The sequence below is a fragment of the Coregonus clupeaformis genome, chromosome 20, assembly GCF_020615455.1.
Source record: "Coregonus clupeaformis isolate EN_2021a chromosome 20, ASM2061545v1, whole genome shotgun sequence".
Taxonomy (NCBI): Eukaryota; Metazoa; Chordata; class Actinopteri; order Salmoniformes; family Salmonidae; genus Coregonus; species Coregonus clupeaformis.
Genome location: NC_059211.1, coordinates 16,336,271 through 16,362,298, shown reverse-complemented (window position 1 = coordinate 16,362,298; position 26,028 = coordinate 16,336,271). Strand labels below are relative to the sequence as shown.

The 26,028-nt window shown below is 44.5% G+C and overlaps 2 protein-coding genes across 2 annotated transcripts; one reads left to right on the top strand and one right to left on the bottom strand.

Annotated features, from left to right (window-relative positions):
- Positions 1–920: 920 nt before the first annotated feature.
- LOC123481483 lies at positions 921–2,119 on the top strand. The gene is made up of 2 exons (XM_045205780.1): positions 921–1,486; positions 1,702–2,119. Exons 1-2 carry the CDS (start codon positions 939–941, stop codon positions 2,039–2,041), a joined length of 888 nt encoding a protein of 295 aa, XP_045061715.1. The 5' UTR covers positions 921–938; the 3' UTR covers positions 2,042–2,119.
- Positions 2,120–2,664: 545 nt separating this feature from the next.
- LOC121532932 (SCL-interrupting locus protein homolog) lies at positions 2,665–25,437 on the bottom strand. The gene is given in 19 exon segments (XM_045205753.1): positions 2,665–3,593; positions 3,741–4,098; positions 4,388–4,707; positions 5,029–5,185; positions 5,934–6,174; positions 9,081–9,210; positions 9,319–9,855; positions 9,857–10,306; positions 15,340–15,460; positions 15,743–15,852; positions 16,135–16,282; positions 16,852–16,938; positions 17,151–17,234; positions 17,623–17,879; positions 23,637–23,824; positions 24,051–24,166; positions 24,422–24,529; positions 24,664–24,748; positions 25,074–25,437. Coding segments are annotated over 18 exon segments (3,708 nt in total). The 5' UTR covers positions 24,747–24,748; positions 25,074–25,437; the 3' UTR covers positions 2,665–3,380.
- Between the last annotated feature and the right edge of the window lie 591 nt (positions 25,438–26,028).

The window sequence follows — 26,028 nt, the reverse complement described above, 5'->3', positions numbered from 1 at the left end:
ATGGGAGAACCTTCCAGAAGAACAACCATCTCTGCAGCACTCCACCAATCAGGCCTTTGTGGTAGAGTGGCCAGACTGAAGCCACTCCTCAGTAAAAGGCACATGACAGCATGCTTGGAGTTTGCCGAAAGGCACCTAAAGACTCTCAGACCATGAGAAACAAGATTCTCTGGTCTGATAAAACCAAGATTGAACTCTTTTGCCTGAATGCCAAGCGTCACGTCTGGAGGAAACCTGGCACCATCCCTACGGTGAAGCATGGTGGTGGTAACATCATGCTGTGGGGATGTTTTCCACAATTCTATGTGCAATTTTTCAACTCAATTTCAACATATACATAGTTCTGATGATTATGTTGAAATTAGATTGATGTAACAACCTGTTAGTCAGGTTAAGTTAATGTGTTTAGGTTTTTACCCTAATTTCAATGTTTACAAAGCTGGTTGAAATTAGATGAGAACAGTCCCAGTTGATGATTTTTTTTCAAATATATTTCCACAATATGTTGACAAATTACATTGAAACAACGTTGATTCAACCAGTGTGTGCCCAGCGGGATGTTACCACTGGACATATGGAGCTGAACAGATAACCTTTTTGATTTGCAGTAGGGGGAATTGCATTGAATCAAATGATTAATGTACAATTATTTAACACCAGTAAGAGAGGGGTGCCCCTAGTGATGTTGATGATGTCAATTATGCCACCACATCAGATGTGGGGTATCACCTTTGGGGTCTGAATTCAGTGGAACAATATTCAATCAAAACTGCGAGATGAGAATTCTTTGATTAGAACTTAGATGTCAACATACAATTCAAATTCTCATCATATAGATGTCACAAAGGTTACATGATTTGGAATGTTTACCGTTACCATGCAAACCTGTTTGTTAGTTCCAATTCTACATTTTTTAATGTAAAATTCTCATTATCAAAATGAAGAAAGCAGGTAAAACATGGTTTCGAGCTTGGTGTTCTTTTTTCTTTGTATGCTGCTTTAGCACCACCGAGACCAAAACCAGAACCAGAACTAGAAATGGAAGAAAACAGCGAAAGATCAAAGAGACTGAATTTATCGAATTGACTGACCTTGGGAAAAACACTTCATTCAATGGATCATGCAAACTATCTAGCACAACAAAGAATGAATCACCTGAGACATTCAAAAAGGACACTCCAACAAGCAGCAAGACCTCAAATAATACCTTGAACAAAGAGTCACCTGGTCACCTTTCTGTTGAGGACTGTAAGGCCCAGCCTTTTTACCCGACCAACCCTTCTCCGCAAAAGGAGAGTCCACTTATTCTCCAGTTTGGTCCATTGCTAGATTACACAGCTGACCATTGGCCATACTTCCCTCCAAACCTCCTGCCCTCACCACCCCTGGAGCAAAACACAACCATGACAGAGGAGATCTTTGGTGATCTCACCCTGCTCAAGCCTGGTCAGTCCATGGGAGATGCCTGGAACACTTCAGACATTAGGTAAACATCATTACAGCGAATACTGCATTATGGTACTTGTATGATCTTTTAATTTAATGACCCAATAGAATTCAATAGTTCTGATTTCCCTTGAAGACTATGAAAAAGGTAGTCTGGTCCCATACTGTACGATGATAGTTGTCTACAGCACATCCAGTACAGTATGGAACCAGACCAGGAACAAGGTGTTACGTCAGGCTGTGTGTATCCCATAGAGCGGAAGAACCTTGTCGTCTTGAGGTTATGAAGAACCAGACAGGCCTGTGGGGCAGCAGTGTGCAACGCCAGCCTCAGCAGACTTCACCAGGCAATCACCTCAGCCACGCCCTGGGCCAGTATCTGGACTCCACCACCATACCGATGACCTCTGACCTCCAGAAACTGGGCCTGACCTCTGATTTCATGAAGGTGCCTGAGGAGATGCTGTTTATAGAGGTGTGGGACCTCGGGGAGGGCGCAGGGGACCATCGCTATAAGGCCAAGTGGGCAATTACCGAGGAGCACGGCATTGTGCTAGACCAGGGCACCTGGCTGCAGAATGATGACAACTGGTGAAACCACACATGAAAGATGTTGGTGAACAATTATCTTCACCTCACGATTCATAAGTGTGAAAACATTAAAATACTTTATTCCGGCATTCCTTTTATTCTTTAATCCCTCCAACTTTGTATCCAGTACTAGAATACTCCTGCAGCTGCATTACTACATGGATGAGTGAAAACTGTAGTTCTGGTAAACAGATGTGATGGAGAAAGAGAAATCAGTGACAGGTGCAGGGATAGGATGAATATATCTGAGCTACACTCTTACTCTGTGCCGACATGCTGTTAGCATATGAGATTAACCATATTTTCCATTGAGCCCAGAATAGGCCATTCCCCCCACAACATTAGCTTTAACCAGGAGCCTAGTTCTAGCACAGATAAGCAACATTTCACAATTGAAATCTCTAGTATTTCTCTCAATTTCTTCTATATATGCCTGTTGTGACATGGCAATTTTTTGAAGAGCGGTGAGGAGAGGTTAACAGTGTCTGTCGGAGGGGTGTGAAAATACTGCAGGGATTGAAGGCTGAAGGCTGGGTTGGGGTGGGCATTGGGGGACTGTAGAGGGCTAACTAAATAGAACACAAATGTACATTCACAAAAGAAAGAAACAACCTTCTGTGGAAAACGTAAATGAATCAGGTACATATTTATTGAGGCAATCTTAAATAGAAAGTTCAAGTTGGAAATGAGAAATAATGCTCGAGGCATTTCATGTAAACACACACAAGAAAAACAATGCAGCATGAAAGAAATGTAAATATTTACAACATTAAAAAGTACAACAATTTGGCATGAATGTAGTCTGTTTCACCATGTAATCAGACTTTAAAAAATCCCAACATTGACTATAAATAGGTGCACATAAATTACCACGAGATTGGTATAGTGGTTATCAATAAACGGCCAAACTGTAAATTAAATAGCTTTTACAACGGTTCAGACAATTGGCATCCATGGCATGTTGAAAATCAAAAGCATTTAAAATAAAAATAGATAAAAAGGACCTAGCTGCCACCATTGAAAAGAGCTACATCATGACACTACACCCTCCAAGTGGTAGTAGTAGAAAGAGGAGAATCATTTTGCTCACAGACAAAAGAGCACTGTGGTGATTTGGTAACAATCTCTGTCAATCAGCGGTCACACACACATGTATACATTACAATGAGCACCATGAAGATTAAAATAAAGAGGCATAATTGTTTTTATTGTAAACAAAAATGTATGGAAGCATTTAAAAACCTCTTACTAAGGAAACAAGCAAACTGACAAATCCCAATGGATTCGACAATACATTTCATTTGTCATTTTGAGTTCCCTTTGCATTAGTTCCCATGGGTCCTTTAGAAGAGTTTCGGCAGCTGTCGAAGTCTACTTAGGTCCAAGAAATTTCCCATCGACCCTTCTGGTTGAGGACACTCCCTCTGCATTTTTCCAAAGATGGCCGCTGTTTGGCGCCATTCTCCTTCTCCAAACTGTGTTTGGCGCGCGGCCAAAAGCTGCATTTTAGGACGCAAGTCTCTGAGTAGCTGGCTTTGAGAGTCTGCATGCAGTGCCTGGGGGTGGACAGGGTCGGAGTGGGGGCAACTCGTTTGTGATGTTTTTCAGAACCAAACCTTTGTGCTCCCACTCTCCTAGTCCTTCTTGTTCCGGTTGAACATGGAACTGTACAGTGTATCCCATCTCCGATTGCTCCCCTCGGCCCTCTCCTCCTCCTCACTCCCGCTCCCCTCCTCTATCAGCCCGTATCTCTTCATGTACTTGCGGGTGGCTAAAGACATGTTGTTCGGAGACAGAATACTGCTCTGTCCCATGGCGCTCTTCTCCGTTGGGGGCTTCTCTGAGAGCAGTGTGCAGGGGCTGAACCTGGGGACGGGGCCCCGGGGGCTGTTGCCCTCCCCTACAGAGAGCCTGGAGAGCTGCTGGTCGCTTAGGTATCGGAGGGCGATGGCGTTGGCCTCCAGGCTGAGGTCCACGCTGCCGCCCCACATGCTGGTCCCCATCGACTCTGGGAGGGTCAGTCTGCTGATGACCGCCTCTGGGTTGATGCCGGCCAGGGTACTGGGGAGAAGGAAACGGAAGCTGCATTTTAAATCAAAGTTACAGGAACACCTTCTGCATAATGTAACCTACGTAGCTAAATTATGTCGAGCTTACATGAGAATGAGCAAGAAAGTAAGAGAAACAGCCACTGTAATGGCCCCTATTGTCATGTTAGAATGGCTGTAACCATCATAACGGGTCCATTTTCCACAACTGAAACATCCTCTTATTATACCATAATACTACTACCTCTATGACCTAAGTGCAAAGATGGTCAAGTAAACCTGAAACTTCAAGGCAAACATACCTGGCACTCTCTACAGAGCTGCGCGTGGTCTTGCCCCCGGGGTCGGCAGAGTCCAGGTCCACGTTGACCCCTAGCTGCTGCAGCTGGCGCAGCGTGGCGTGGAGCACCTGGTCCCTTCCTCCTGACTGCTGCTCTACTTTGGGCTCCGGCCTCCGGGAGCTGACGGGAACAGGGCTAGGGGATGACTGCTGGGACTGACAGTGGGACACTTGTCTAGGGGACAAGCTGTGTCTCTCTCGCAGTGTGTACGAGGTGCTTCGATCTTCTTCCTCTTTGACCTCCTCGTTCACTGATCCCTGGAGACGGCTGTTCACTTGGCCCTGTGGAAGGATGAAGAACGTCAGATCTTTATTTATAAGCGCTTTTCATATGTTTAGGTCCAAGCGACAGATAGTCAAAGGGATTTCACAGGAGGGAGGCTGGCCACATAACATGTTGTATTAAGCATTTCACTGCAATACTATATTCTGTTGAAACATTCTCCAAAAGAAGTATACCAGGATGAAAGACGGTGCAAATTCAAATACATAGCCTAATTACTTGGAGCTGTGCTCATAAGTATATTTTTTTCTTCCGCAAATCATGGTCTCCTGTTGACATACATGGAGCAAATAAAAGTCCATATAAAAGATTACTCTTACCAGTAGATCCTGATAAAACCGCTGATCATCCTCCACCGCCCTGGGCTCCTGACTCTTGGTGCCGTCCCTCTGTGGAGACTGGGACTGGTAGTACATGCTGGCACTCTCCCCCAACACTGGACTCTGGAAAGAACAGTCTCCAAATGCTGACTGAGTCCTGCAGGAAATGCACAAAAACACATGCTGTTCATACTACGGTTAAAATACTTCACTGAAATGGCCACAAGGTGGCACCAGTGTTCAGATGGTGTTCAGCGGGTGAGCAGTCACAGTTGGTGACAGAAGTGGTATCACACTTCTGACGCCAGTTGTGAGGGCTCACCCTCACGTGCATATTTTCACATCACCCATGTTCTCCTGTGGCTGGGTTTCAGATTGAAAGCTTGGTCTATTCCATTCTCCCGAGTGGCGCAGTGGTCTAAGGCACTGCATCGCAGTGCTAGCTGTGCCACTAGAGATCCTGGTTCGAATCCAGGCTCTGTCGTAGCTGGCCGTGACCGGGAGACCCATGGGGCGGCGCACAATTGGCCCAGCGTCGTCCAGGGTAGGGGAGGGAATGGCCAGCAGAGATGTAGCTCAGTTGGTAGAGCATGGCGTTTGCAACGCCAGGGTTGTGGGTTCGATTCCCACGGGGGGTCAGTATAAAAAAATATGTATTCACTAACTGTAAGTCGCTCTGGATAAGAGCGTCTGCTAAAATGACTAAAATGTAAAAAATGTAAAATCACTGAAGCCTCGTTCTTGTGAAATGGAGGGAGTAAAATGGTGTAAACTGCCGTTCAGAGTTCTAGGTGGTGAACTACAACCATTACTTTCTTTCATTCTTCCAGTCAATTCAAACTGAGGGCTGGGCCAATGGAAGAAAACAAGCGTTCAGTTTGAAATGCAGCCAACCGTTCTCTTACCTCTGGTGCGTTGACTGGTTGGATGGTGTGCCTGACACCCGTCTCTCTCTGACCCCGCTCTCTTCTTCCGAGCCATCTATGTGCCTGCTGTGGGTAAGGCTGGCACTGCCAGAGCTCCGACTAGAGGAGGCCCTGCTGCCATCGGGAGCGCCAGGCCCTGTGTCGGTGTGCCACTCTGGCTGTGGGCGCTCCTCATCGCGAGCAGGGGCATCGACAGGGACGCCCCAGAACAGACTAGCACCTACACAGCAGGGAGAGATGCAGTTAGTCAACTAAGGGTACGTTTATAAATTCACTCTGGCCATCTACTCCGATTTCAGAGCACTCGCGTCTGAGTGTGCCAGAGCGCAGAATAACTGATGAATTTACGAACTCGCTGAATACGACCAGTGTCAGTAAACGTCAGAAAAAAAACATAATTCAGTTGTTGCCAACAGCACAGTTAGTCAAATAAAGTAAAATGTTATTGGTCACATACACATACAGGCAGAGGTGGGACAAAGTCATTGTTATGCAAGTCACAAGTAAGTCTCAAGTCTTTGCCCTCGAGTCCCGAGTCAAGTCGAGTCAAAGATGAGGCAAGTCCCAAGTCGAGTCAAAAGTCAAAGCCATCAAGTCTCAAGTCGAGTCCAAAGTCCTACATTTTAGTTTCGAGTCATTTCAAGTCCTCTTAGCAAGCCTTTGCAAGTCATTACAAGTCCTCGTAGCAAGTCTTCTCGAGTCATAAGGCGCAAGTCCAAGTCAAGTCACGAGTCATTGATGTTAAAGTCCAAGTCGAGTTGCAAGTCTTTGTACATTTTGTCGAGTCGAGTCTGAAGTCATCAAATTCATGACTCGAGTCTGACTCGAGTCCAAGTCACATGACTCGAGTCCACACCTCTGCATACAGGTGCAGCTCAATAAATTAGAATATTGTGGAAAAGTTAAGTAATTTCAATAATTCAACTGACAAAGTGAAACTCATATATATCGTGGATTAATTACACAAAAAGTGAAATAGTTCAAGGCTATATTTTTTTAAATCTTGATGATTACGGCTTACAGCTCATGAAAACCCCAAATTCAGTATCTCAGAAAATTAGAATATGACATAATACAGACATGTCGGCCTTCTGAAAAGTATGTTCTTGTACATGCAGTCAGTACTTGGTTGGGGCTCCTTATGCATGAATCACTGCATCTATGCGGCGTGGCATGGAGTCTATCAGCCTGTGGCACTGCTGAGGGGTTATGGAAACCCAGGTTGCTTCGATAGCGGCCTTCAGCTCATCTGCATTGTTGGGTCTCGTGTCGCTCATCTTCCTCTTGACAATACCCCATAAATTCTCTATGGGGTTCAGATCAGGCGAGTTTGCTGGCCAATCAAGCACAGTAATCCCATGGTCATTGAACCAGGTATTGGGACCTTTGACAGTGTGGGCAGGTGCCAAGTCCTGCTGGAAAATGAAATCAGCATCTCCATAAAGCTTGTCAGCAGAAAGGAAGCATGAAGTGCTCTAACATTTCCTGGTAGACGGCTGAGTTGACTTTGGACTTGATGAAACACAGTGGACCAACACCAGAAGATGACATGGCTCCCCAAATCATCACTGACTGTGGAAACTTCACACTGGACTTCAAGCAACTTGGATTCTGTGCCTCTCCACTCTTCCTCCAGACTCTGGGACCTTGATTGCCAAATTAAATGCAAAATGTACTTTAATCTGAAAAGAGGACTTTGGACCACTGAGCGACAGACCAGTTATTTTTCTCCTTAGCCCAGGTAAGACGCTTCTGACGTTGGCTCTGGTTCAGGAGTGGCTTGACACGAGGAATGCGACAGTTGTAGCCCATTTCCTGGATACGTCTGTGCGTGGTGGCTCTTGATGCACTGACTCCTTCCTCAGTCCACTCCTTGACAATCCTCTCAAGGCTCCGGTTATCCCTGTTGCTTGTGCACCTTTTCCTACCACACGTCTTCCTTCCACTCGAATTTCCATTAATATGCTTGGAAACAGCACTCTGTGAACAGCCAGCTTCTTTAGCAATGAATTTTTGATGTTTTCCCTCCTTGTGGAGGTTGTTGATGACTGTCTTCCGCACAACTGTCAAGTCAGCAGTCTTCCCCATGATTGTGAAGCCTACTGAACTGGACAGAGACCATTTAAAGGCTCAGGAAACCTTTGCAGGTGTTTTGAGTTAGTTAGCTGTTTAGAGTGCGACACCTTGAGTCTACAATATTGAACTTTTTCACAATATTCACATTTTGGGGTTTTCATGAGCTGTAAGCCGCAATCATCAAGATTAAAACAAATACAGCCTTGAACTACTTCACTTTTTGTGTAATTAATCCACAATATATATGAGTTTCACTTTGTCAGTTGAATTATTGAAATTACTTAACTTTTCCACAATATTCTAATTTATTGAGCTGCACCTGTATTTAGCAGATGTTATTGCGGGTGTAGTGAAATGCTTGTGTTCCTAGCTCCAACAGTGCAGTAGTATCTAACAACAGTGCAGTAGTATCGAACGCTCTAGATAACCAGCTCTGCTAGGGCAAGTAAAATGGTCAGAGGGAGTTTCTCTCATTTGTATCTGGAAGTAGCTAGCAAGCTAGCCAACTTTAGCCAGTTAGCTTGGGTGCTTGACTGCCGTTGTGAGGAACGCTCGGATCAACCCTACTCCTCGGCCAGAGCGTCCAGTGTGCACTCTGAACGCTCCGAGAGCGAAACACTGAATTTACAAACGGACAATATGACAACGCTCTGAATTTACGCCCAGAACGCAGTCTGGCACTCCAGAGTGAATTTACGAACATACCCTATATGTGTAGTAAGCAAAATGTCTTATCAAGACAGTTACACAACAAAAGAGTAACCATAGGTGTATTGATACTGTGTATTGATACTGGGTAGTCCGAATTCACTTTTTCTATTCAGGAGACCTGGAGAAAAAAAAGGCCATGTTCTCAGTAGATCGCAAATGAACCATAAAGTGAGAAATACGATTTTCTGAGTGCTTGAAGAGACTAGAGCGTCACACGGTCTTGCAAAAACAAGCACAGTTCGAAACGAGAAAGTGATAGGCCTAGAATTGGATCAAAATGCAGTGGATAGACAAACAATGACCAAGATTGCCAGAAGCGGTGATGAATGAGTCCAGTACCTGTGCCAACAGCGATGTTAACACTTCTCTTGGTCTGTTGTCCTGGGGAGGTCTGTGTCTGGATGGCTGCCTGCTCAGTGGATGGAGAGGAGCTCTCTCCTTTCCCTTGGGCCTCAAGTAGCTTCTGGATCTGAAATCAACAGGGTAAGAAAGGTTGAGAACTCCTGTTCTAAAGCTTTAAGATTGTGTAATTTGGTACAGTGTCTGATATCCACAATGACACCGTGGAGAGCCTGACCTGGGCCTGCAGTAACTTGAGCTGCCGGTCTTGGTCCACCAGGATTCTGTAGGCGTCAGAGGTTAGGAGGTTCATAGGCCCATCCAGGGGAGAGAGGGAGGGGGTTGACTGGGCCTGGCAACACGGGTTCTGACAGGCGGGGGCTGGAGGCTCCAAGCGGCCCCTGGGAGAGCAGGGCCCAAGGGAGGGGAAGTGGTGTGTGGTGGGGGGGGCACCGGTGAGGCACGCTTGGCTGTAGTGAAGGTTTGTTTGGTGAGAGGGGTTGAGGTGAGAGGTGGCGGGGTTACTATCAGAGTTGGAGCAGAAGTGCCCTGAAGCCCCCTGCCAGTGGCTGGGGTGGTACAGGGGGGTATGGTCGTGTGGTTGGAAGGAGCAGCACCCACAAGGCTGGTTCAAGTTGGGGTTGGGGGTGCTGTGGAAGTGCTTGGGATGGACTGGGGGCTGTTGGTGAGTGGGCATGAGGGCTGGGATTGGGGGGGCCGGGGCTGTGCCTGGGGCTGGGTTGTGGAGAGTTTCCGACGGGGGAGGCCCCTCTGTGAGAGGGGTGACCTGGGGCTTGGTGGAACTGCCTGGCCTGATGGACTGATCCATTAGGAGAGGAGCCAGTCTTTGGAGAGGAGGAGGAGGAGGATGATGAAGAGGCAGACAACGTCTTCCCGACCTGCGGAGGGGCTGATTTCCTGCTGGAGGGGGGCCGGAGCGGTGGTGGCTGCTGCCCGGGGGTGAGGGAGGCTCCTCTGCTGCCCTTGCCCTGGGGGGCCAAGGCAGGGGTCAGGGGCCTTCTGATGGGAGGGGGGCCACCGAGGACGGTGGGACCCTGGCCTTGGGGTCTGGCAGCCCAGAGGTGGAGCTGGTGCGAGGAAGGGGCACTGCCTCTGTGCTGCAGAGCTGGGAGGGGAGGATGAGGGCGACCCATGGTCTTTCCATCCAGGAAGCTGCCGTCCATCACAAGAGAGAGCTCTGGCACAGAGGGGTGGACCCGCTTGGTCTGAAACAACATGGAGGCATGTCATTTAGAACACAGCCATTAACAACAAATAGGCTATATGCGTCAAATGACAAATCGAGCCATCTCCTCTGGTTATAGCACAGATACAGCATTCTAAAGAGAGGGAAAGAAAGAACAAAAGAAGGAAGGAGACAGAAAGAGAGAGAGAGACAAACAAAGACAGACAGAGACTCTGGTGTCCAAACACCCAGCGCGCCCTAGACCTTCTGTCTGAAGACCAACTAGGATCACCCAGTCACATTATAATACACACAGGCACAAACGACCTGAGAACACAGCAGGAAAGGGTGGCCACAGCACTCAAGAGAGTGATAGAAAAAGCTGCTTCTACTTTCCCCCAACACACAAGTGGTTATCTCAACCCTGCTACCACGAAAATACTTCCACCCTGCTACCATACAGCAGGTAAACGCAAGTATTTCCCGTGACTGTGCCTCAAAACCGAATGTCTACCTGGCTCACCACTCCACCCTGGACTTGAACAGCCTTCACGACCAGGTCCACCTATACAAGGCAGCAGTGCCCACCTTCGCCTGGACCCTAAAGGATATTGACCTCAACCGCAGACCCAACACCTCACACAGGAGCAACAGATCAACAGACACCCCGCCTAGACCAGCGAGACACTCTCCCAGACCCGCGGAGCAGATCTAACTCACTCTATTAAATTAATCAAAACAGGAACATTTGGCTAGAAATTCAAAAGGAAATTATCTCAACAGAGAAAAATGTCCTCCTGTGTGCTACCTATATCCCCCCACTAGAATCCCCATACTTTAATGAAGACAGCTTCTCCATCCTGGAGGGGGAAAATCAATCATTTCCAGACCCAGGGACATGTACTAGTCTGTGGCGACCTAAATGCCAGAACTGGACAAGAACCTGACACCCTCAGCACACAGGGGGACAAACACCTACCTGGAGGTGACAGCATTCCCTCCCCCATATGCCCCCCTAGGCACAACTACGACAACATAACCAACAAAAACGGGTCAACTCCTGCAGCATGCTGGGTATATACATAGTCAATGGAAGGCTTCGAGGGGACTCCTATGGTAGGTACACCTATAGCTCATCTCTTGGCAGTAGTACTGTAGACTACTTTATCAATGACCTCAACCTAGAGTCTCTCAGAGCGTTCACAGTCAGCCCACTGACACCCCTATCAGACCACAGCAAAATCACAGTCTACTTGAACAGAGCAATACTAAATCATGAGGCATCAAAGCCAAAATAACTGAATAATATTAAGAAATACTATAGATGGAAGGAAAGTAGTGTCGAAACCTACCAAAAAACAATTAGGCAACAACAAATTAAATCCCTTTTAGACAACTTCCTGGACAAAATGTTCCACTGTAATAGTGAAAGTGTAGACTTGGCAGTAGAAAACCTAAACAGTATATTTGACCTCTCAGCTTCCCTATCAAATCTAAAAATATGTAACAGAAAACCGAAGAAAAGTAACAACAATGACAAATGGTTTGATGAAGAATGCAAAAACCTAAGAAAGAAACTGAGAAACCTATCCAACCAAAAACATAGAGACACAGAAAACCTGAGCCTACGCCTTCACTATGGTGAATCACTAAAACAATACAGAAATACACTACGGAAAAAGAAGGAACAGCATGTCAGAAATCAGCTCAATGTAATTGAAGAATCCAGACTCTAACCACTTCTGGGAAAATTGGAAAACACTAAACAAACAACAACACGAAGAGCTATCTATCCAAAACGGAGATGTACAGTGGGGGAAAAAAGTATTTAGTCAGCCACCAATTGTGCAAGTTCTCCCACTTAAAAAGATGAGAGGCCTGTAATTTTCATCATAGGTACACGTCAACTATGACAGACAAATTGAGAAAAATAAATTCCAGAAAATCACATTGTAGGATTATTAATGAATTTATTTGCAAATTATGGTGGAAAATAAGTATTTGGTCACCTACAAACAAGCAAGATTTCTGGCTCTCACAGACCTGTAACTTCTTCTTTAAGAGGCTCCTCTGTCCTCCACTCGTTACCTGGAACCTGTTTGAACTTGTTATCAGTATAAAAGACACCTGTCCACAACCTCAAACAGTCACACTCCAAACTCCACTATGGCCAAGACCAAAGAACTGTCAAAGGACACCAGAAACAAAATTGTAAACCTGCACCAGGCTGGGAAGACTGAATCTGCAACAGGTAAGCAGCTTGGTTTGAAGAAATCAACTGTGGGAGCAATTATTAGGAAATGGAAGACATACAAGACCACTGAATCTCCCTCGATCTGGGGCTCCACGCAAGATCTCACCCCGTGGGGTCAAAATGATCACAAGAACGGTGAGCAAAAATCCCAGAACCACACGGGGGGACCGAGTGAATGACCTGCAGAGAGCTGGGACCAAAGTAACAAAGCCTACCATCAGTAACACACTACGCCGCCAGGGACTCAAATCCTGCAGTGCCAGACGTGTCCCCCTGCTTAAGCCAGTACATGTCCAGGCCCGTCTGAAGTTTGCTAGAGTGCATTTGGATGATCCAGAAGAGGATTGGGAGAATGTCATATGGTCAGATGAAACCAAAATATAACTTTTTGGTAAAAACTCAACTCGTCGTGTTTGGAGGACAAAGAATGCTGAGTTGCATCCAAAGAACACCATACCTACTGTGAAGCATGGGGGTGGAAACATCATGCTTTGGGGCTGTTTTTCTGCAAAGGGACCAGGACGACTGATCCGTGTAAAGGAAAGAATGAATGGGGCCATGTATCGTGATATTTTGAGTAAAAACCTCCTTCCATCAGCAAGGGCATTGAAGATGAAACGTGGCTGGGTCTTTCAGCATGACAATGATCCCAAACACACCGCCCGGGCAACGAAGGAGTGGCTTCGTAAGAAGCATTTCAAGGTCCTGAAGTGGCCTAGGCAGTCTCCAGATCTCAACCCCATAGAAAATCTTTGGAGGGAGTTGAAAGTCTGTGTTGCCCAGCGACAGCCCCAAAACATCACTGCTCTAGAGGAGATATGCATGGAGGAATGGGCCAAAATACCAGCAACAGTGTGTGAAAACCTTGTGAACACTTACAGAAAACGTTTGACCTGTGTCATTGCCAACATAGGGTATATAACAAAGTATTGAGAAACTTTTGTTATTGACCAAATACTTATTTTCCACCATAATTTGCAAATAAATTCATTAAAAATCCTACAATGTGATTTTCTGGAGAGATAAAAATCTCATTTTTGTCTGTCATAGTTGACGTGTCCCTATGATGAAAATTACAGGCATCTCTCATATTTTTAAGTGGGAGAACTTGCACAATTGGTGGCTGACTAAATACTTTTTTTCCCCCCACTGTATGGGTAAACCACTTCTCCAATCTTTTTGGCCCTATAACAAAGAACAAACAGACAAAAAATATATATGATCAAATGCAAATCTTAGAATCAACTATTAAAGACTACTAGAACCCACTGGATTCTCCAATGACATTGAATGAACTACAGGCCAAAATACAAACACTCTAACCCAAAAAGGCCTGTGGTGTTGATGGTATCCTCAATGAAATGATAATATATACAGACCACAAATTCCAATTGGCTATACTTAAACTCTTTAACGTCATCCTTAGCTCTGGCATCTTCCCCAATATTTGGAACCAAGGACTGATCAGCCCAATCCACAAAAGTGGAGACAAATTTGACCCCAATAACTACAGTGGGATATGAGTCAACAGCAACCTTGGGGAAATCCTCTGCAATATCATTAACAGCAGACTAGTTCATTTCCTCAGTGAAAACAATGTACTGAGAAAATTTCAAATTGGCTTTTTACTAAATTACCTTACGACAGACCACGTATTCACCCTGCACACCCTAATTGACAAACAAACAACTCAAAACAAAGGCAAAGTCTTCTCATGGTTTGTTGATTTCAAAAAAGCTTTTGACTCAATTTGGCATGAGGGTCTGCTAAACAAATTGATGGAAAGTAGTGTTGGGGGAAAAACATACGACATTAGAAAATCCATGTACACAAACAACAAGTGTGCAGTTAAAATAGGCAAAAAACACATTTCTTTCCTCAGGGCTATGGGGTGAGACAGGGATGCAGTTTAAGCCCCACCCTCTTCAACATATATATCAACGAGACAGAGGGAGAGCGAGACAGAGGGAGGGAGAGACAGAGGGAGACACAGAGAGAGACAGAGGGAGACACAGAGAGAGACAGAGATAGACAGAGAGGGACCGAGAGAGAGGGACCGAGAGAGAGAGCTGACCTGCTGGGTGAGAGGGTGTGGGTTTGTCTGACACATCTTAAGCATTGAAACGTAACAATTCATAAACATTTATAATCATTTAAAATAATTGATTGTGGCTTATTCATGAACGTTATTACAAAGTGCCTAGCCTGTTGGTCCACATCAACAAATTTGACCCCAATAACTACAGTGGGATATGAGTCAACAGCAACCTTGGGGAAATCCTCTGCATTATCATTAACAGCAGACTAGTTCATTTCCTCAGTGAAAACAATGTACTGAGAAAATTTCAAATTGGCTTTTTACTAAATTACCTTACGACAGACCACGTATTCACCCTGCACACCCTAATTGACAAACAAACAAATCAAAACAAAGGCAAAGTCTTCTCATGGTTTGTTGATTTCAAAAAAGCTTTTGACTCAATTTGGCATGAGGGTCTGCTAAACAAATTGATGGAAAGTAGTGTTGGGGGAAAAACATACGACATTAGAAAATCCATGTACACAAACAACAAGTGTGCAGTTAAAATAGGCAAAAAACACATTTCTTTCCTCAGGGCTATGGGGTGAGACAGGGATGCAGTTTAAGCCCCACCCTCTTCAACATATATATCAACGAGACAGAGGGAGAGCGAGACAGAGGGAGGGAGAGACAGAGGGAGACACAGAGAGAGACAGAGGGAGACACAGAGAGAGACAGAGGGGGAGACAGAGATAGACAGAGAGGGACCGAGAGAGAGGGACCGAGAGAGAGAGCTGACCTGCTGGGTGAGAGGGTGTGGGTTTGGGGAGGGCCTGGGGGAGAGGTCCTCATCCTCCACTCCAGAGTCATGGTCGCTGATTGACAGCCTGTCCTGTGGAGAGACTGCCATTGACGCAGGGCTGCGGGAGAGAAGGAGGACAGATACCGTCAAACACTGGAGAGCCCATTGACTAATGAAATCTAAACTACCGCACAGCAATTCCTGTGAAGTCATAAAATCCTGTTAAGAGTATCGTTCTCATGAGTTCAGTTAGTATTTAACAAAAGACTAACGATTTTCTTGTGACCCAACACATATACAAAAAGCCACCAGACAGACAGACACAGCATTGAGTCCCTATCCACTGCTTCAGTCTAGGTAATATTGTTACTGCAGATGTTTGAGAGTAGAGCTTGTATACCTTCTGAAGGAGGAACAGGACACCAGTTCCCTGAAGAACTCTGCCTCACGGTTCTGGGTCTCGGCACTGAGCTCAAACTGCAGAGTACGGCCCTCGGACACCTCTACATTCTGCACAGACAAGGAACAAAATAAATCAAGTCTCATATTGACATGGATTATCCAACATGTTTAAATTCTGTATTCTGTTGTAATAGTGGGTAAAGGCCACTAGAGGGCTTTTCATTCTACTGAGCTGAGCCAAACCAAGCTGAACTAAACTGGCCTCCTTATGCATCGGACCATAGTTGCTGGAACCGTGCTGGTAAGCTCAATGTGAAAGGGAAATGTCCGAGCCATCAGAGCATGGTTCTGGTCGGCACGATAGATTGAGTCAGGCATAAGTGTGCCTACCTTGTAGAGAGTGAGTGACTCGGTGCTGGTGAGCAGTTGAAAGGTCATGTCCTGCTGCCCACTGCAAGGCTGGACCTGGTAGAACTCTGGCTCCCTGTGGGTCAGTGAGTACAGCACCACCAGGAACGCACCGCCCTCAGACATCACCCTGGAACCCAATAATAAATCAGGGGTGTGTTCATTAAGGATAAAATATTTTGAAGCGAGAAGGTAGCCCACCTGAACCAATAAGAACACTGATTTATGTATTCCATTGCAAAAAATTTTGCTACGGTGTGAAAATTTTGTGTAATGTTGCAGATAGAAATCTCATAAATAGAGCTGTCTGACACAAATCCCTATTCTACACAATACATGTACATTTAAAGCTAACTTTCATGAATAAGCACTGATTAACTATTAATAAATATTTCATATTTCGTAAAAACAAAACAAAAAAACATCTTAAGCATTGAAACGTAACAATTCATAAACATTTATAATCATTTAAAATAATTGATTGTGGCTTATTCATGAACGTTATTACAAAGTGCCTAGCCTGTTGGTCCACATCAGCTGTGCTTTAGCAAACTCCTCTGTGTTCGTTGGTGTATGGCATAACAAGCACACAAGAATTTGCTACAGCACAGAGTATGGAGCCAGGCTACCTTTAGCCAAGTGAGAAATGACAGTCAGTGTGCTATTTGTAATACGTGAACAGATAGGCATCCCACTCACTTGTCCTGGAGGGAGGAGCTGAACAGGTACCTCAGACACCACGTCCACACCTGGGGGTTGTAGATGTGGGTGACCCCACTCAACCATCTGCCACAGACAACAACACAAGCACGTCAACCAAACTGTACACTACTGCTAATGAGGTGGCTCACACACACTAACAGCTTGACTACTAAAAGGAAGGATAAATCCTTTTGTGGTTCAGATTATCTCCAATGAATGGAGTTTTTTCCCCCCCGGACATACAAAATAATAACACGTTGGCCGAAAAACATAATGTCAATGGAGGGCATTCTCACACTCCAACCAGTGGAAGAGTATAGGCCTTCGGGTCAGACTCCAGTAGTAGCAGCAGTTTCCGGGTTTGATCCATGGTCAGAAAGCTGAACAAAATGTAGAGCAGAAGCAATCATTATCCATTATAAAACTGGGTGGTTCTAGCCCTGAATGATGATTGGCTCACAGCCGTGGTATATCAGACCATATACCATGGGTATGAAAAAACATGTATTTTTACTGCTCTAATTACATTGGTAACCAGCTTATAATAGCAATAAGGCACCTCGGGGGTTTGTGGTATATGGCCAATATACCATGGCTAAGGGCCGTATCCAGGCATTCTGCGTTGCGACGTGCCAAAGATCAGCCCTTAGCCGTGGTATATTGGCCATATTCCACAACCCCTCGTGCCTTATTGCTTAAATAACACAGCGATAAAAGAATGATTGACATAACTCTAATGTTATTCCATGTTATGTCCTTAATCCTTACCCTTGTTTGCGGCTGGCGCAGCTGTGTAGCGGCTGGGTGAGGCTGGACCGGCTGCTCAGGTTCCTGGCCAAGGCGGTGGGGATGATGGGCACGGGCCGGACGGGCACAGCGTCCAGCGTGTTGCCGGGGGCGGCAGCGGCCCAGCGCAGGCAGAAGCCCAGGCTGTCTGCTTGCTGGGAGCAGCTGAGGTGGGCTCGCAGGGCCAGCAGCTTGGACAGGTCCAGGGACTCCCGGCTGCTGCAGCAGTGCTGGAGCATCTGAACAAGTACGGTGGGAGGGAGGATGGAGACATGGGTTTGGGCTGTTTAAGTTGGGCACATTCTATGGTCGCATTGCTTCTCACAAGAGGCAGTTCCAGGGCTCCGGACTAACGTTTTCCCCTGGTGCCACTAACTTTTTCAGTTCTATTGGTGGCACCAGCCCATGATTTGGTATCACCAAAATAAATTACATTGGTGGCGCCACAGAATAGGAAAATGAATAGCGATCTTATAAAGTCAGTCATTCACAATGCTTTATTAAAAAGTGTAATAGGTTACTAAGATGGTATTCAATAAATAAGTTAGTACATCTAACATGTCCAAACAGGAATGCACGATTCAAGATATTTTGATATGCAACCTAATCCAGTGATTGTCATGAATTTTGGGTTGACAATTAGGCTATTGTTATATTTTACTGTCAAAATAGGGCTCCAGAACATTCATATTTTTTGGGTTCAATGGAGGTGAATTTGCCTTCATCTTTATGTTCACTAATTTTATATACAGGCCTAATTCAATTGACGCTAATTCACCAGCTGAGGAAGTGGGACCTCAAAACACATTAGCTAGATCGCCAATTATAAACTGGGTCGTTCGGGCCCTGAATACTGATTGGCTGACATCCGGGGTATATGAGACAACATACCATGGGTATGACGCAAAAACGACTTGTTCTAATTACTAGGGCTAACCCCATTTAGTCGACAGGTCGATTGTTTGGTCGATAGGCTGTTGGTCGACCGAGATTTCTTTAGTCGAGCATATAGCAAAAAAGATGAACAAATTAATGGTGTACAAGACACCGGTCTGATTCGCGCCTGGGGATGGCACAGTCCATCACTAAGACATGTTCTACTGAAATTGTATATGGTTGTATTACATAAGAACACATAAGAAAATAATATTATTTTATAACAAATGTACTTTTTCCCGCATGGATAGTGGTCGCTGTCCGCGGTCTGTTGAATTGCCGCTTCTTTCTAGACCATGTTGCTATGTGCATAATAGCAAAGTTACTCAGCATATTGGTGTTGAAAGCAATACAGCGGAGTCAGCAGTGGAGTTAGGAGATGCGAAAACAGCCCTTGCCTTAATTGTCGAAGAACAGTGAGGAAACCAACTGAAATATACTGAACAAAAATATAAACGCAACATGTAAAGTGTTGGTCCCATGTTTCATGAGCTGAAATAGAAGATCCAAGAAATGTTCCATATATTTATCTCAAATTTTGTGCATACATTTGTTTACATCCCTGTTAGTGAACATTTATTCTTTGCCAAGATAATCCATCCACCTGACAGGTGTGGCATATCAAGAACCTGATTAAACACAATGATCAATACACAGGTGCACATTGTGCTGGGAACAATAAAACGCCAATAAATGTGCATTTTTGTCACACAACACAATGTCACAGATGTCTCAAGTTTTGAGGGAGCATGCAATTGGCATGCTGACTGCAGGAATATCCACCAAAGCGGTTGCCAGATAATTTCTCTACCATAAGCCGCCTCCAACGTCATTTTAGAGAATTGGGCAGTACGTCCAACCGGCCTCATTTTCTACACTGTAGAATAATAGTGAAGATATCAAAACTATGAAATAACACATATGGAATCATGTAGTAACCCAAAAAGTGTTAAATCTAAATATATTTTATAGTTAAGATTCGTCAAAGTAGCAACCCTTTGCCTTGAAGAGAGCTTTGCACACTCTTGGCATTCTCTCAACCAGCTTCATGAGGTAGTCACCTGGAATGCATTTCAATTAACAGGTGTTCCTTCTTAAAAGTTAATTTGTGGAATTTCTTTCCTTCTTAATGCGCTTGAGCCAATCAGTTGTGTTGTGACAAGGTAGGGGTGGTATACAGAAGATAGCCCTATTTGGTAAAAGACCAAGTCCATATTATGGCAAGAACAGCTCAAATAAGCAAAGAGAAACGACAGTCCATCATTACTTTTAGACATGAAAGTCTGTCAATCCGGAACATTTCAAGATCTTTGAAAGTTTCTTCAAGTGCAGTCGTAAAAACCATGAAACGCTATGATGAAACTGGCTTTCATGAGGACCGCCACAGGAATGGAAGACCCAGAGTTACCTCTGCTGCAGAGGAGAAGTTCATTAGAGTTAACTGTACCTCAGATTGAAGCCCAAATAAATGTTTCACAGAGTTCAAGTAACAGACACATCTCAACATCAACTGTTCAGAGGAGACTGCATGAATCAGGCCCTCATGGTCGAATTGCTGCAAATAAACCACTACTAAAGGACACCAATAAGAAGAAGAGACTTGCTTGGGCCTAGAAACACGAGCAATGGACATTAGATCGGTGGAAATGTGTCCTTTGGTCTGATGTGTCCAAATGTTAGATTTTTGGTTCCAACCGCTGTGTCTTTGTGAGATGCAGAGTAGGTGAACGGATGAGTAGGTGAACGGATGTTCTCCACATGTGTGGTTCCCACCGTGAAGCATGGAGGAGGTGTGGGGGGGGGCTTTGCTGGTGACACTGTCTGTGATTTATTTAGAATTCAAGGCACAGTTAACCAGCATGGCTACCACAGCATTCTGCAGCGATACGCCATCCCATCTGGTTTGGGCTTAGTGGGACTATCATTTGTTTTTCAACAGGACAATGACCCAACACACCTCCAGGCTGTGTAAGGGCTATTTTACCAAGAAGGAGAGTGATGGAGTGCTGCATCAGATGACCTGGCCTCCACAATACCCCGAACTCAACCCAATTGAGATGGTTTGGGATGAGTCGGACGGCAGAGAAATAAAAGCAGCCAACAAGTGCTCAGCATATGTGGGATCTCCTTCAAGACTGTTGGAAAAGCATTCCAGGTGAAGCTGGTTGAGAGAATGCCAAGAGTGTGCAAAGCGGTCATCAAGGCAAAGGGTGGCTATTTGAAGAATCTCAAATATATCTTCATTTGTTTAACACTTTTTTGGTTACTACATGATTCCATATGTGTTATTTCATAGTGTTGATGTCTTCACTATTAGTATACAATGTAGAAAATAGTACAAATAAAGAAAAAGCCTTGAATGAGTAGGTGTGTCCAAACTTGACTGGTACTGTATACTCCTGAGTGGCGCAGTGGTCTAAGGCACTGCATAGCAGTGCTAACTGTGCCACTAGAGATCCTGGTTCGAATCCAGGCTCTGTCGCAGCCGGCCGCGACCGGGAGACTCATGGGCGGCGCACAATTGGCCCAGCGTCGTCCAGGGTAGGGGAGGGAATGGCCGGCAGGGATGTAGCTCAGTTGATAGAGCATGGCGTTTGCAACGCCAGGGTTGTGGGTTCGATTCCCACGGGGGGCCAGTATAAAAATATATATATATATGTATTCACTAACTGTAAGTCGCTCTGGATAAGAGCGTCTGCTAAATGACTAAAATGTAAAATGTAATGTTGAAAATGTGTGAAATTGTGAGTAATAATTTAATATTTTTTCAATTTCATTGTACTTCCATTTTGAATTAATGCAACATATCTTGACAGGCTATATCATGTAATTTGACCACAGTACAGTCATTTATTAAATTAGAGGCAAGTCGCCAGCAAAACGAACAGTAACACATACAATTTCCATACACCATCACACAGGATGAAGTCAAGAGGGGTTTCTTTCCCATGATATCATCAATGGGATCCCAAATACTAACGCCACAATAGACGGCACCCACGTCTCCATAAAAGCACCATCCCAAAATGAGTTCAACTATGTGAACAGAAAATACTTACACTCTTAATGTGCAGGTGATATGTTATATGAAGCGCAAAAGACGCTGCTGAATGTGGTGGCAAATTCGCCAGGTGGGACGCACTACTCATTCATTCTGCAGAACAGCAATGTTGGCCTATATGCCTACAGGCGGGAGCTGTTGAGAATGGATGTCTTATTGGAGAGTGTTGCCTACTCATCTGAAGTATATTTGCTATTGCTAAAGCAACTTGAATTGTCCTAATGGTCCTCTCTTTGTTTTTACTAGCCAAGCCACAACTGAGCAAGCCAAATAAACCTTTTGGTTGTCTCAATCTCTGACACTAGCACCTCTATTTTAGTCTCGGAAAAGATTGTTTCATAGCTTTTCTTTGGTTGCGCCGTTGTATTTCATGGTACGGGGTATATTTCCCACGGGCATTAAAGGGATTATTTTGACCATATATGGTTAATTAGGGGTGTTTCGAAATGCAAATAGCCAGGGTCACGTACGAGCACTGAGGCTGAGAACAATTAGTATTTATCAATGGTTATCTCCTACCAGTGTGCGTATGAAGGTCGTAGGAATGTTTGATAAGTCACACTTTTTATATGTGTACGAACATTCTAAATTCCGTTCCTAAGTAGTATTTTAGAATAGCTTCTACGCAATATTGATAAATGACGCCCTGGCTCGCTTATTAGAGCAACCGGGCCCAGCGAAACAGGCACAGCGGCAGGGCACACACTTTCATTACAGGAATCATGAGGATAATCAGAGAGGAAGAGGCAAAGCGAGAGGGATAACTGGGCCCAAAATCTGTCTTCTACAGCAGGTGGTGTTTTTGTTTTTTTCACTCACCAAGGGAGGAGTTTTTGTATGGAGGTCAATGAGTTTCAAATTTGGTTAACAAAAAATGTAATGGCTGATTTGCTACGTGTGGCTTATTTATTTGATCAAATAGAAGTTTCATAATGATTAGGTTGTTACGAGTATACAAGTAGGCCGTGACAACCTGCCAACTTTGAGAAAAAAAACACTATCAGAGTTTTGCCTGGTCGTCACTAGTTACCACTGCCACAAAGTCATAAACACAGCCTATTTCTACAATTTATCTTCTAAAAATCTGTTTTTAAACCTAACCACACTACTAACTGTATGCCTAACCCTACATTAAAACCAAAATGCATATTTTTCTTTTCATGAATTTACAATACAGCCAATTTTGACTGTGGCAACTAGTGGAAACCGTTGTGCATGCATCTGCTCTCTCATTGGCTAGAATGGTCCCACCTGATCATGCCTCCTCCTGACTGCCGTCCATTTTTGAAGACGTTTGTTTTCATTGTTAGAGCAGCCACTAGAGCCTTCAAACTCACCATTCCCCTCTAATCAGGGACAGATTTAGACCTGGGACACAAGGTGTGTGCAATTAATTATCAGGTAGAACAGAAAACCAGCAGGCTCCAGACCTTGTAGTGTAAGAGTTGAATACCCCTGCACTAGAGTATCTGGTCCATATAATGGATAATCTGTGGCATAATGCACTTTACGGTTTGACCAAATCATGGTTTTATCCGCCCAAAAAAAATGGTAGTTTTGATTGCAGTGACCAGGTAGAAAGTGCAGCTTGCACCAATGTGACCAATTAAAAGCTTAACTCGCAGTCAAATGCGGTCACAGTCTGGAGCCCTGGGTTCAGTAATTAGCAACACCTGTTGCCGACAGGTTGCAATAACTGCCAACTTAGGAGTAGAGGGAGTATGCTCCTTCTGTTATCCAGGCAACAGAAAATGTGTGCTCTCTCATTAGGCAGTTAAGAGGGTGGGTTGAACTTAACGTACAGTTGGGATGAATGTCAATTCCAGTTAGAAAACACAGCATTGGGTAAGAAAATATGGTAAGTGTATGGTTATTGCTGGTATCTTCATAAAAACTTCAACTGCACTCATTTTATTCACACAATGCATAGTTGCACAGTGTTGTATGAGTGATAAGAGGGCATTTACTTTCAGTGCAGACATTAACATATTCATGTTACCTTAAAAGAGATGTGGAAGTCTTCTGCCGAGTGAACCATGGTGTCTGTGGCAGAGACCCCCTGGGTTTCCAGCACACAGGGCACCAGGACGTCCCCAGGCATCAGGGCAGTGGGCACCTTTCCTGAGGAGCCAGGCTGCTCCCGGCCCGGGTCAAACCGGTCCAGAGTCAAAGTCACACCCTCTTCATCTTGGAGAAAGAGTGGAGAGAGAAGAGTTCACATCAAGCAAGTGAAGGGAGGTACAAGGGACAGTTTCAATATAAAAGAGCTAAACCTAAGAGTACTTACTTAGCAAGCATATCCAATCCATCATTATCATGAGTATAAAATAATTATTTTCCATCTAAAATGTGTGTTTGCTCTTGAACAAAAAAAAAATGCAATACTTGTCATGAAAAAAAAAATACATCTCACCAGAATCCACAGCAATAGTCCCCAGCAAGTAACAGCTGAACTGGGGTTTGTTACTCTGTCGAGCATGGCGGTGGGCCAAGCGAAGAGTTTTCTCCACAAGAAGTAGCCTGGGATTTCTGTTCAATAGAAAACAGGTTTTTAGCAGTGAAGGCAGAGCATGATCTAATTACAATCAAGGGTGCGTTTCAATAATCTTTCTTTCAACTGAACTGACTTGAGAAAATTAAGCAGATGAAAGTGAGCCGACATATTGCTTACACCGGCCAAGTATTTCAAATCAGTACAGGCAATGGGATGGAGTTGAGAAAGCCACTTTGGACTACTGAGATGCATCCTAAGTAGTCACTGTCAAAAAGAAACCAGTAGCCTACCTGTAATAGGAGAGGTGGAGGCTAACCACATCCCCATTAGGTGTGGGGTCCCATAGGGCCACTTTGGATTTGGGGAAGGTGAGGGCAGCAAGAGCGTTCTCTGGTGATCTGTGGTATGGTTAACATTGTCAAATACTGTCAGACTGAAACTTCCCAGTGGGAATTGTTATTGTATTGGAATTATTAGGAAACAAATGACAAATGTACCAGGGTTGATATATGCAAAGGAAACATGTACATACCTTGTCATCTTCAGATTATCTGGTTTGTAAACATTGCCCAGGACGTGAGATGGTAGTCCTTTCAAATTCACCTGAACACTCATTTCTGTGGACAGGAAAGGCGATATTCTGTCAACAAGAACTGGCTTTGACTTTTTTTGAGGCAAACACTGACATCCTATGTCAAGGCCAAACACTGGGTAAAATATAAATGTGCGTGCATGACACCATACACATGTAAGCAATTCACTGACACCAAAAGACTAGCGTTACTAACGTTAGCTGGCAAGGTAACACTAGCTCGCTACTGTAGTTAGCTAGTTAAAGGACTTTGACCATCTGGCAAACTTAGCAAATGGCATAGCTAGCTCCTGTAACTGTTACAGTAACTACCGAGCTAGCGTTAGCTCACACACCCTATGCTATGTTACCTATTTGTCAGTCCAAGTTGTGACCATAGTACATACAGTAATCTTCTTCACCAAACGTAGCTAGTTAACTAGCTCGCTATCGTATCAGACAACTATCTAGCTAGTTAAGCAGTTAGCTAGCATTTGGGTTCGCGTGCCACCGAGTCCTGATGGCTGGCTTAAATGTTCGGAGAACTGTCTTCAAGCCGCTGTCCTCAAGACTTCCTCGGCAACAACAACAACAGAGCAGTCATATCCGCGGTAAATCCACACGTTAATATTTTACTTCACCTAGCAGCAACCCAGCGTCGTATTGAATTAATCACTTTCCACATTGCTAGCTAAACGCATCACACAAACGTTCCTTGTGATAAATCAAATGTAATTGATTATGGCGCTGTTTCCAGGTTCCAATGGCGGGGCATAAAATACAGCCAATAGAAGGCTCCGTTTCATGGTTGCCGACCTCTCAGAGGAGCTGGAAATATGAGCCGCTCAGCCCATCCAGTGCTTTCATCGTGATGGCGATGCAGTACATATGAGTCTTGTTGAGGTTGCGAAGAATATGAAATAGCAATAATGCTATGCTTCGAAACTGTTTATCATGTTTTGCAACGCTGAGTTACGTTTTGATACTGATAGACATTTGAATGAAACAAAAAAAAAACACAAGGGGGCGCAACTTTACCAGATTATACAGTAATAAATACAGGCATTTTCCTATAGCCACAGACATCCCATATTTATTGACAGAAGCACAGCAAGCAAACAAAATGCCACATCAAGTCTACCACAAACATCAGTATAATTTTCAAACCTAATCTTTCACATGATACTTTTAATTTGTAGATATTACAAGTCACAGAAGGGCTTTTCCAACATGACCACCATTCACAGATTATTCACAATGATGCTCCATCCCGCTTGAAGGCTTTCCACTAGAGCTTGGTCTGACAGAATTTAGGCTACTACAGAA

Excerpts from the sequence above, each read along its gene's own strand:
- LOC123481483 (XM_045205780.1), top strand. The coding sequence starts at position 939 with ATGAAGAAAGCAGGTAAAACATGGTTTCGAGCTTGGTGTTCTTTTTTC. Across the intron at positions 1,487-1,701 it reads TGGAACACTTCAGACATTAG|AGCGGAAGAACCTTGTCGTC; the intron begins GTAAACATCATT and ends TGTATCCCATAG.